The 10097-nt window shown below is 54.7% G+C and overlaps 1 protein-coding gene across 1 annotated transcript; it reads left to right on the top strand.

Annotated features, from left to right (window-relative positions):
* The first annotated feature begins 2708 nt into the window (after positions 1-2708).
* On the top strand, positions 2709-9720 carry FZD4 (frizzled class receptor 4). Its single transcript, XM_073336676.1, has 2 exons — positions 2709-3007; positions 5097-9720. Exons 1-2 carry the CDS (start codon positions 2750-2752, stop codon positions 6423-6425), a joined length of 1587 nt encoding a protein of 528 aa, XP_073192777.1. The 5' UTR covers positions 2709-2749; the 3' UTR covers positions 6426-9720.
* The last annotated feature ends 377 nt before the right edge of the window (positions 9721-10097 follow it).

Raw genomic sequence — 10097 nt, 5'->3', positions numbered from 1 at the left:
TCCTAGGAGCGATAGGGGAGGTAGGAGGTGTTCTCAGTGTGGGGAAAATGGAGCATTGCTCCAGAGTCTGGGGGAAGGGTTCCCAGGAGAGCCTGGGAGGGGACATTGGGCATTGCCCCGGGGTGCAGCGGTTGGGTTCCTGGAGGGGGTTGGGTGGGAAACTGCCCCGGTATGTGGCGGGAGAGTTCCCCGGGGGGCGGAAGGGTTCCCCGCACGGACATTGCCCGCGGCTGCGGCAGGAAGGTTTCCGGGGGAGGATCGGGGGGTGCGGCGGGAGGGTTCCCGGGGGAGGATCCGGGGGCGTTGCCCCGGGGGTGCGGCGGGAGGGTCCCCTGGGGAGGACCGGGGGGGGGCGTTGCCCCGGGGGCGCGGCGGCAGGGTCCCCGGCGTAGGACCGGGGGGGGGCGTTGCCCCGGGGGTGCGGCGGGAAGGTCCCCTGGGGAGGACCGGGGGGGGCGTTGCCCCGGGGGCGCGGCGGGAAGGTCCCCTGGGGAGGACCGGGGGGGGGCGTTGCCCCGGGGGAGCGGCGGGAGGGTCCCCGGGGGAGGATCGGGGGGCGTTGCCCCGGAGGCGCGGCGGGAGGGTCCCCGGGGGAGGACGGGGGGGGGCGTTGCCCCGGGGGCGCGGCGGGAAGGTCCCCGGAGGAGGACGGGGGGGGCGTTGCCCCGGGGGTGCGGCGGGAGGGTCCCCGGAGGAGGACGGGGGGGGGCGTTGCCCCGGGGGAGCGGCGGGAGGGTCCCCGGGGGAGGATCGGGGGGCGTTGACCCGGGGGCGCGGCGGGAGGGTCCCCGGGGGAGGACGGGGGGGGGCGTTGCCCCGGGGGTGCGGCGGGAGGGTCCCCGGAGGAGGATGGGGGGGACGTTGCCCCGGGGGCGCGGCGGGAGGGTCCCCGGGGTAGGACCGGGGGGCGTTGCCCCGGGGGAGCGGCGGGAGGGTCCCCGGGGGAGGATCGGGGGGCGTTGCCCCGCGGGCGCGGCGGGAGGGTCCCCGGGGTAGGACCGGGGGGCGTTGCCCCGCGGGCGCGGCGGAAGGGTCCCTGGAGGACGGGGGGGGGGGCGTTGCCCCGGGGGCGCGGCGGGAGGGTCCCCGGAGGAGGACCGGGGGGGGCGTTGCCCCGGGGGTGCGGCGGGAGGGTCCCCGGGGGAGGATCAGGGGGCGTTGCCCCGGGGGCGCGGCGGGAGGGTCCCCGGAGGAGGACGGGGGGGGGGCGTTGCCCCGGGGGTGCGGCGGGAGGGTCCCCGGAGGAGGATGGGGGGGACGATGCCCGGGGGGCGCGGCGGGAGGGTCCCCGGGGTAGGACCGGGGGGCGTTGCCCCGGGGGAGCGGCGGGAGGGTCCCCCGGGTAGGACCGGGGGGCGTTGCCCCGGGGGAGCGGCGGGAGGGTCCCCGGAGGAGGATCGGGGGGGCCGTTGCCCCGGGGGCGCGGCGGGAGGATCGGGGGCGTTGCCCCGGGGGTGCGGCGGGAGGGTCCCCGGGGGAGGATGGGGGGGGCGTTGCCCCGGGGGCGCGGCGGGAGGGTCCCCGGAGGAGGATCGGGGGGGGCGTTGCCCCGGGGGCGCGGCGGGAGGATCGGGGGCGTTGCCCCGGGGGTGCGGCGGGAGGGTCCCCGGGGGAGGATCGGGGGGGGGCGTTGCCCCGGGGGCGCGGCGGGAGGGTCCCCGGGGGAGGACCGGGGGGGGCGTTGCCCCGGGGGCTCGGCGGGAGGGTCCCCGGGGGAGGATCGGGGGGGGGCGTTGCCCCGGGGGCGCGGCGGGAGGGTCCCCGGGGGAGGATCGGGGGGGGCGTTGCCCCGGGGGCGCGGCGGGAGGGTCCCCGGGGGAGGATCGGGGGGGGGGCGTTGCCCCGGGGGCGCGGCGGGAGGGTCCCCGGGGGAGGATCGGGGGGGGGCGTTGCCCCGGAGGCGCGGCGGGAGGGTCCCCGGGGGAGGATCGGGGGGGGCGTTGCCCCGGGGGCGCGGCGGGAGGGTCCCCGGGGGAGGATCGGGGGGGGCGTTGCCCCGGGGGCGCGGCGGGAGGGTCCCCGGAGGAGGATCGGGGGGGGGCGTTGCCCCGGGGGCGCGGCGGGAGGATCGGGGGCGTTGCCCCGGGGGTGCGGCGGGAGGGTCCCCGGGGGAGGATCGGGGGGGGCGTTGCCCCGGGGGCGCGGCGGGAGGGTCCCCGGAGGAGGATCGGGGGGGGGGCGTTGCCCCGGGGGCGCGGCGGGAGGATCGGGGGCGTTGCCCCGGGGGTGCGGCGGGAGGGTCCCCGGGGGAGGATCGGGGGGGGGCGTTGCCCCGGGGGCGCGGCGGGAGGGTCCCCGGGGGAGGACCGGGGGGGGCGTTGCCCCGGGGGCTCGGCGGGAGGGTCCCCGGGGGAGGATCGGGGGGGGGCGTTGCCCCGGGGGCGCGGCGGGAGGGTCCCCGGGGGAGGATCGGGGGGGGGGGCGTTGCCCCGGGGGCGCGGCGGGAGGGTCCCCGGGGGAGGACCGGGGAGCATGTGGCGGGATGGCTCCCCGGAGGCAGGGCAGTGGGGGCCGCTGCTCCGCCCGCCGCCCGTGGGTCGCTCCGTGGGCGGGGGCGGGGCGGCGCCGCGCGGTCCCTCCCCTGGGCAGTGTCTCCGCCCGGCCCTTTAACCGCCGGGCCGCCCCGCCCCCGCGCTGTCCGGCCGGGCCGTGTCCGCAGAGCGGCCGCGCGCGGGGCCCGTCTGGCCGGGGGCAGCGCCCGGGCGGTGCAGGGCGGGCGCGCGGCGCGGCGCGGGGCTCGGCCCGGGCTATGGGGCTGCGGGGCCGCCGCCGCCTCCTGCTGCTGCTGCTGTGGCTCGGGCTGGGGCTGCTGCCCGGCGCGGCGCGCGGCTTCGGGGAGGACGAGGAGCGGCGCTGCGATGCCATCCGCATCGCCATGTGCCAGAACCTGGGCTACAACGTCACCAAGATGCCCAACCTGGTGGGGCACGAGCTGCAGGCGGACGCGGAGCTGCAGCTCACCACCTTCACCCCGCTCATCCAGTACGGCTGCTCCAGCCAGCTCCAGGTGGGTGCCGCCGCCGCCCTGGCCCGCCCCTTGCACTCCCTGCCCCGGGCCCCGCTCCCTGAACGCCAGGCCCGCGAGGCAGGGTGTGCGGGGGGGGGCTCCTGCCGCTGCCAGGAGCCGCCAGCGCCGGGGTCTCCCCCGCCGGTCCCCCCCCCCCCCCCGCCGTGGCAAGCCCCGCACGAGTGACATTCGGCAGCGGCGCTCGCGCCAGGGATCTGTGCCGCGGCCAGAGGATCCCTCTCGTGGGGCAAACCCGAGCGGGGCAGACTGCAGGGAAAGGGCTGCCGTTATGGTGCCAGCTGCACCCCTAAATGCTGTAACCCCCCCCATTTATTTCCCAACCTAATCTGCTCCTAAGGTGCTAAACTAATGGTTTCTAGAGTGGAAAGAGACCGTTTCGCTTCCAGCAGCAGGGACTATCCCGAATCCCCCCCCGCTTTACTTCTTGCATTTGTTCTGCGAACTTCCCACGGACTCCCAAGTTTCAATCTGTTGCATTTCTTGCCTTTGTTTTGTAAATCTCCTTCAACCTAGTTTCCCTGCTGCCGATTTGGGAGCAGCCGTGGGCGGGTTTCGGGTTATTTCTTAGCCCAAGTTTCTAGGATAGAAGAGCGTGAAAATATCTGCTGGGGTAAACAAAAGTTTTAAAAGAAACCATTAAAAGGGTTAAACAAAGATACATTTGGAAACTTCCAGCTGCAAAGTGGCTCAAGATTAGCTTTCCCCTCTGGGTGTGAATCTACAGATAAGAAGGTACAATAAGGTTACAATAGCATTTAATCTCACAGTTTACAGTTGCTGAGAGACTGAAGTAAATACACAAGGAGCCCCGTTCCCAGTCCTCTTTCTGGAGTAACCTCCACACAAAGTCAGAAGCTAGGAGAAGAAGCCAAACTTTTCTGTCGATTGGCATGCTGTACTTGTTTATGTTCCCTTTGGTAGCCCAGGAATTTGGACTAGTGTGAAGACTAAAGGGAACACCCTAAATCAGGGTTAATAAATTGGCTGATCTCTCTTTTTATGGGTTTGAAAATGTCATTTAGCCTAATATTAAAAATATGACTTTTACAGATCAAGGCATGTGAACTTTCTCACTGACTTCTTAAAGAAAAATATTTATCCTTGAACACCATGAAAGTACAGCGTATGCTAAACAGACAGTTTCAAGGACATGACTTTCCAGTTCAGATGCTTGCATATAAAGCCCTTCACTTATAACCATAGATGACAGTTGTTATGTGTATGGAGCTGGTGAACCAATGTGCATCCAGACATAATGGACAGAGGAGGTGAACATATGTGTGACTTGTCATCATAAAAAAACAAAGGGACATAGCATAAAATTGTGGTAAGAGGACCCCCTCCAGTAACTTCACTGTAGGAGTTGCTCTCCCATATTAATGGCAAGATCCCTGTCCTAGCCGATGACTTAGATGTTGTTGAATAACAAACTTACTACTTCAGATAGTTGTATCCAAACTAATAATTGCTTGGCATTTTTCTTAAATGATCAGTTTTACACACAGATCTATTTGCTTTGTGTGTACCAGAATTACAAGAGTCAAGTACTGAGCAAATTATTGTCCTAACTTCATTATAAGAGAAAATACGATTTACAAAGACCAAGTTCAACCATGAATGTTGTTAATTCAATGAGCTCTTAATATTTTAACTGTTTTATTTCAAGTTTTAAATATCTCTATGCAGTCTCAAAAACTAAGGTCTATATATTTGTGTTAAAGTTTAAATTACTTATTCAGTTGGTGTTTTGCCCTCCTAAACTGTAAATTTGAGGCTTAGATCTAGGCTAAGTTCTGCTCGCCTTGCGTGAATTTGGCCCATTGACTTCAGTAAAGCTAATTCTAGTGAGTAAAGTGATGAAGATTTGGCCTTAAAACACTTTTTGAATTGAAAACAAGGGCTGAGGTTTTTAGGATTTTTTCCCTTGGTTTCTTTACTACATGCTGCTCCTTGCTTACTTAGGCAAAGTAACTGAACAGTTAAAGAGGATAGAGAGGGAACTTGCTATATAGTCTACCATTTGTATCTTCTTTTAAGCACAAGTTTGACTATTGTTTTTCTCTTCCAGTTCTTCCTTTGTTCAGTCTATGTTCCAATGTGCACAGAGAAGATTAACATCCCAATAGGTCCCTGCGGTGGCATGTGCCTTTCCGTCAAAAGAAGATGTGAACCTGTTCTGAAAGAATTTGGATTTGCCTGGCCAGACAGTCTAAACTGCAGTAAATTCCCACCCCAAAATGACCATAACCACATGTGTATGGAGGGTCCAGGGGATGAAGAGGTTCCCCTTCACAGCAAGACATCCTTGCAGCCAGGAGAAGAGTGTCACACAATGGGATCTAATTCAGAGCAGTATATCTGGGTAAAAAGAAGCCTGAGCTGTGTCCTTAAGTGTGGCTATGATGCTGGTCTCTATAGCAGATCAGCTAAGGAATTCACTGATATCTGGATGGCCGTGTGGGCTAGCCTGTGCTTCATATCAACGGCCTTCACAGTCCTGACCTTCCTGACTGATTCGTCCAGGTTTTCTTACCCTGAGCGCCCCATCATATTTCTGAGCATGTGCTACAATATTTATAGCATTGCTTATATTGTGAGGCTGACTGTAGGCCGGGAAAGGATATCCTGTGATTTTGAAGAGGCAGCAGAACCTGTTCTTATCCAAGAAGGTCTTAAGAACACAGGATGTGCTATAATTTTCTTACTGATGTATTTTTTTGGGATGGCTAGCTCCATCTGGTGGGTGATTCTGACATTAACATGGTTTCTAGCAGCAGGACTCAAATGGGGCCATGAGGCTATAGAAATGCACAGCTCCTATTTCCATATTGCAGCCTGGGCTATCCCTGCAGTGAAGACCATAGTCATCTTGATTATGAGACTGGTAGATGCAGATGAGCTCACTGGTCTGTGTTATGTCGGCAACCAGAACCTAGATGCGCTCACTGGCTTTGTCGTTGCTCCGCTTTTCACCTACTTGGTTATTGGAACTTTATTCATAGCAGCAGGTTTAGTGGCCTTATTTAAAATCAGGTCTAATCTTCAAAAAGATGGGACTAAAACTGACAAGCTGGAAAGACTGATGGTCAAAATTGGTGTCTTTTCCGTTCTATACACTGTCCCAGCTACATGTGTAATTGCATGTTACTTCTATGAAATCTCCAACTGGGCTATCTTCCGCTATTCAGCGGATGATTCCAATATGGCAGTGGAGATGCTCAAAATTTTCATGTCTCTGCTGGTGGGTATCACATCTGGCATGTGGATTTGGTCTGCCAAGACTCTGCACACGTGGCAGAAGTGCTCTAACAGACTGGTGAACTCAGGGAAAGTGAAACGAGAGAAGAGAGTGGATGGTTGGGTGAAACCTGGGAAAGGGAATGAGACTGTGGTGTAAACAAAACCTCCGTGCTGACATCTCTTCCAAGAAGGACTTGTGTATAAACACTTGCAGTAGAAATGTTGCTGGGGTGGTATGGGGAGGTAAAGTACAAGATCTGTCTCTGAAAAGAAACCTTAAAGAATAAGCAATAATTTCAAAAACAGAATAATCATAAAGCATGCTGCCCAAAATACAAAAGCCCGGGGAGGCTTTGAAAGCTGTGAAAAATCTGAATGTCACATTTTTGTAAAGCAGGTTGCAATGTATTAGTGTCATTAGAAGCCACAGGGTCTTGCATCTTGTTACTTGGGTTGCCGATTTTCCTGAATCATGTTACAGTGCATGGAGGATGAGGGCCAAATTCTGGGCTGGGTTAGGGTCCAATCCTGTGAGGCGATGGGTGCTCTCAGCTTCAATTGGCAGCATCACTCCCTTTGAATTCAGTGTCTTAAGGGACGTGGTCAGCACCTTTTAGGATTGGACCCATAGCCGATACAGCCTGTTGCCTTCATCAGTGTTGCACGGTGCATAATTCAGCCAAGGATTAGGTCCTCATGCAAATGCCAGTGAAGCTTTCCAGGTAACAACTCAAACAGGGAATTTGTAGGATTCAGTTAGGTGTTAGGATGGATTGCTGTATAGCTCAGCTGACAACCTAATACTAACCTCTACATTGGCACGCGCTTTGCTCTCTAAAACATCAGTACTTCATTTGATGTGTTTAGAAGCTTCACTCAGTACTTTCTTTTATCAGAAGTAGATTAACTGGGAGATTGAAGCATAACAGCATATATAGTTTCCATTTATCTCCCTGCCCCCTTTTATCCTTTTTTGATAACCTGGCTATTTCCAGACTCTGACTACTTTATTCCTTTGCATTAATAACTTTGGGTTTTTCTTTTAATAGCTCTCCTTCCTACTGCAATATACAGCTGAGGGAAAGTGAATGAAGGCTCACTTTGGACAAACTCTTTATTCAGCAGAACATGTAGTTTTTCTCCAAGTAAACTTATCTGGCTCTCCCTGGAGACCTATTGCATTAAGCAATTAAGACTTAATATATTTCACTCTGTGTGATTACATCTATGCAGACGCCAGTCTGGGAAAAGTGAAATGTTAAGTTACTTGGCAACTTCATGTTAACACAGATAATTCGTATAAGTGTGTGTGTCAATTAAAAATAAAAGAACATTCTCCAGCCATGACATAGCAGTACAGCTGACTGGCTCAAACTGATGGTCACTGAAAGTGACTTAAAAAAAAAATTTTATATGTAAGAATGTAATCAGACTTCAGCAACAATGGAGACATTTTCCTTTTTGAAAAGGGCTCCATGGAGAAGAAATCCAACTTCTTCTTGGTGAGTAATATGTTTCCTAGTTAGTGGCAAGGTTCCTTGCCCTTGGCCTGTCATGTTCATAGGGAGCATGAGACTAATGAATGCCACAGTCCAGCTTGATTAACAGGAAGTATAATGTAAACCTAAATAAAGAGCAGCATTTAAGTGCTCCACTTGAAAGACCCACCAGTAGCTTCCCCTGTGTGCCCTAAAATCTTGCTTTGTCTTCAGTGTATGGCAGTGATTCTCAAACTTTTGTACTGGTGACCCCTTTCACATAGCAAGCCTCCGAGTGTGACCCCCCCTTATAAATTGAAAAACATTTTTTAATATATTTAATACCATTATAAATGCTAGAGGCAAAGCAGGGTTTGGGCTGGAGGCTGACAGCTTGCGACGCCCCCATGTAATGACCCAGTTTGACAACCCCTGGTGTATGGGTGCCTGATCAAGGGAGATGCTGAGTGCCTTCAATTTCTGTGGACTTAAGTGGTAGCTGAGGGTTCTGTGGTCTTTTGTAGGATGAGGCAGGCCTGAAAGGGGTCCCCCCTCTATCTCTCAAACTGTGTTAAAGGCCTGCATTGTGTCTGTGCTGAAATATGTGCTTAAAAACAAAACAACCTCATTTCAATCTGCGCAGCTGGGATCAGTCACTAGCAGAGTAAGTGACAACTTGACTCATTCTACCCACAACACACCATTATTTTGATCAGCTCTATGTACTAGCTGAGTGTTCCAAATCCAATCCTTTATCAAAACTCTTCTGTTGGATGGTAATGCCTTGTTGGATCTATGTATTCTGGTCTGGAAACAGTTTTGCAAGAATGAAAGCTGTGGATGGCTGGGCTTCACCATGATGCTTGATCTATTTACGATTGAAATAAGGATGCCAAATCAGAAGCTAGCTCTAAATTCTGAGGGGTGAAGGCGAGAAAGTGAGTGCGCCAAATTCATCCAGGAGTCCCTCCAGTGAAGTCACAGGTTAAGGACGCTCGGGGATTCATACACACTGAACTTCATGCTATTTGATGTGATTGACCTATGCATTTTTATCCTCGTCATCCCAGAATTTGTTAAGGGGTGACCTTTCCTGTTATCATTGAATTTCAGAGCATGACTCAGTAGATCTCTTACTAGAATGATAGCACTGGTGATCAGTGACATCTGAAAGTGAGTCAGATGAGGATGATGTTTCCTTACATTGCAGGGTGAGGGGAAGATAAATCCATGAAAGTTGTGAGGCACTCAAATAGTATGGGGATAGCAGCCACATAGCGACCATTCTCCCTTGGAGGCATTGTGCCTGTCTGAGACACAGTGGGCCTAAATTCTCTTGCAGTTATGTACCAGAGCTCAGTGAATTTCTTCCCGATTTACTTCCAGGTAATGAGGCAGAGCATCTGACCCAGGGCCGCAGAAGCCCCTCTGAAAAGGCACAACTTAACTATGTGCATTTACCTTGCTGTTCTAGTTGTTTGGGCATTTGTTATTGGAAAAGCCACTCTAGATCAAGTCTGAAGCACGTAGTTACGAAGACTGAATATCGGCAACTCGGTTTCTCTCATTTCAATGTAGTTATGAATTTAAAACCAAACAATGTGTGACTAATCCTGCCTTGGAATTGCAGTTGCTGTGGCTATAGAGCTCAAAACTTTACAACAGTTACTTTTTCTGCTGAATCCCTTCTCCTCCTTTCTCTCTCAAGCCAGTCCCACCCCCAGTTGGTGTTTTGTGCTGACATACAGGATTCTGAAATGTCTGACAGACAGGTACAAGCGAAACTACTTATGATAGAGCTTCAGGAAGAGAAACTAACTTGTTGAAGGGAATGGACACTGATAATTTTTTAGATGTACAGAAAGTATATCTGCATTGATGTATGTACTGTAAATTTCTAATTTATCACTGTACAAAAAACTTTGCTATTTAATTTTTCTATCAAAATAAAATTTTGTTAACCTCTGTGAATAAGTAATGGATTCTTGTGTCTTGATTTTTTTGGGGGGTGGGGTGGGGGGAGTTTCCTTTCATAAACTGTCTTTATCCTCCTGTTGTAAACACAAAGCATTGTGGGTTTTTTGCTTTTCCGCCATCACCCCCTCCCTTTCTTCCTTTCTAAGTGAAGAGTGTCATGCCAAGCTCAGGACAGACGGTCAAGAAGCAGGGCAGAGACCTGCAACTGGTTTTGTGTTCTATAATTACCTTTCACCAACCCAGTAACAAGTGTGAACTCCTGAAGCACTAGAATCGTCTTATCATAGTCTGACAGTCCCTTTGGGCACTACAGTCTATTTTGCCACCCAGACAAGCCGGACTTAGTGATAGCTGGTTGCCATACACCAAAGATG

Source organism: Lepidochelys kempii, chromosome 1, assembly GCF_965140265.1.
Source record: "Lepidochelys kempii isolate rLepKem1 chromosome 1, rLepKem1.hap2, whole genome shotgun sequence".
Taxonomy (NCBI): Eukaryota; Metazoa; Chordata; order Testudines; family Cheloniidae; genus Lepidochelys; species Lepidochelys kempii.
This window is presented reverse-complemented; position numbering and strand designations above follow the sequence as displayed.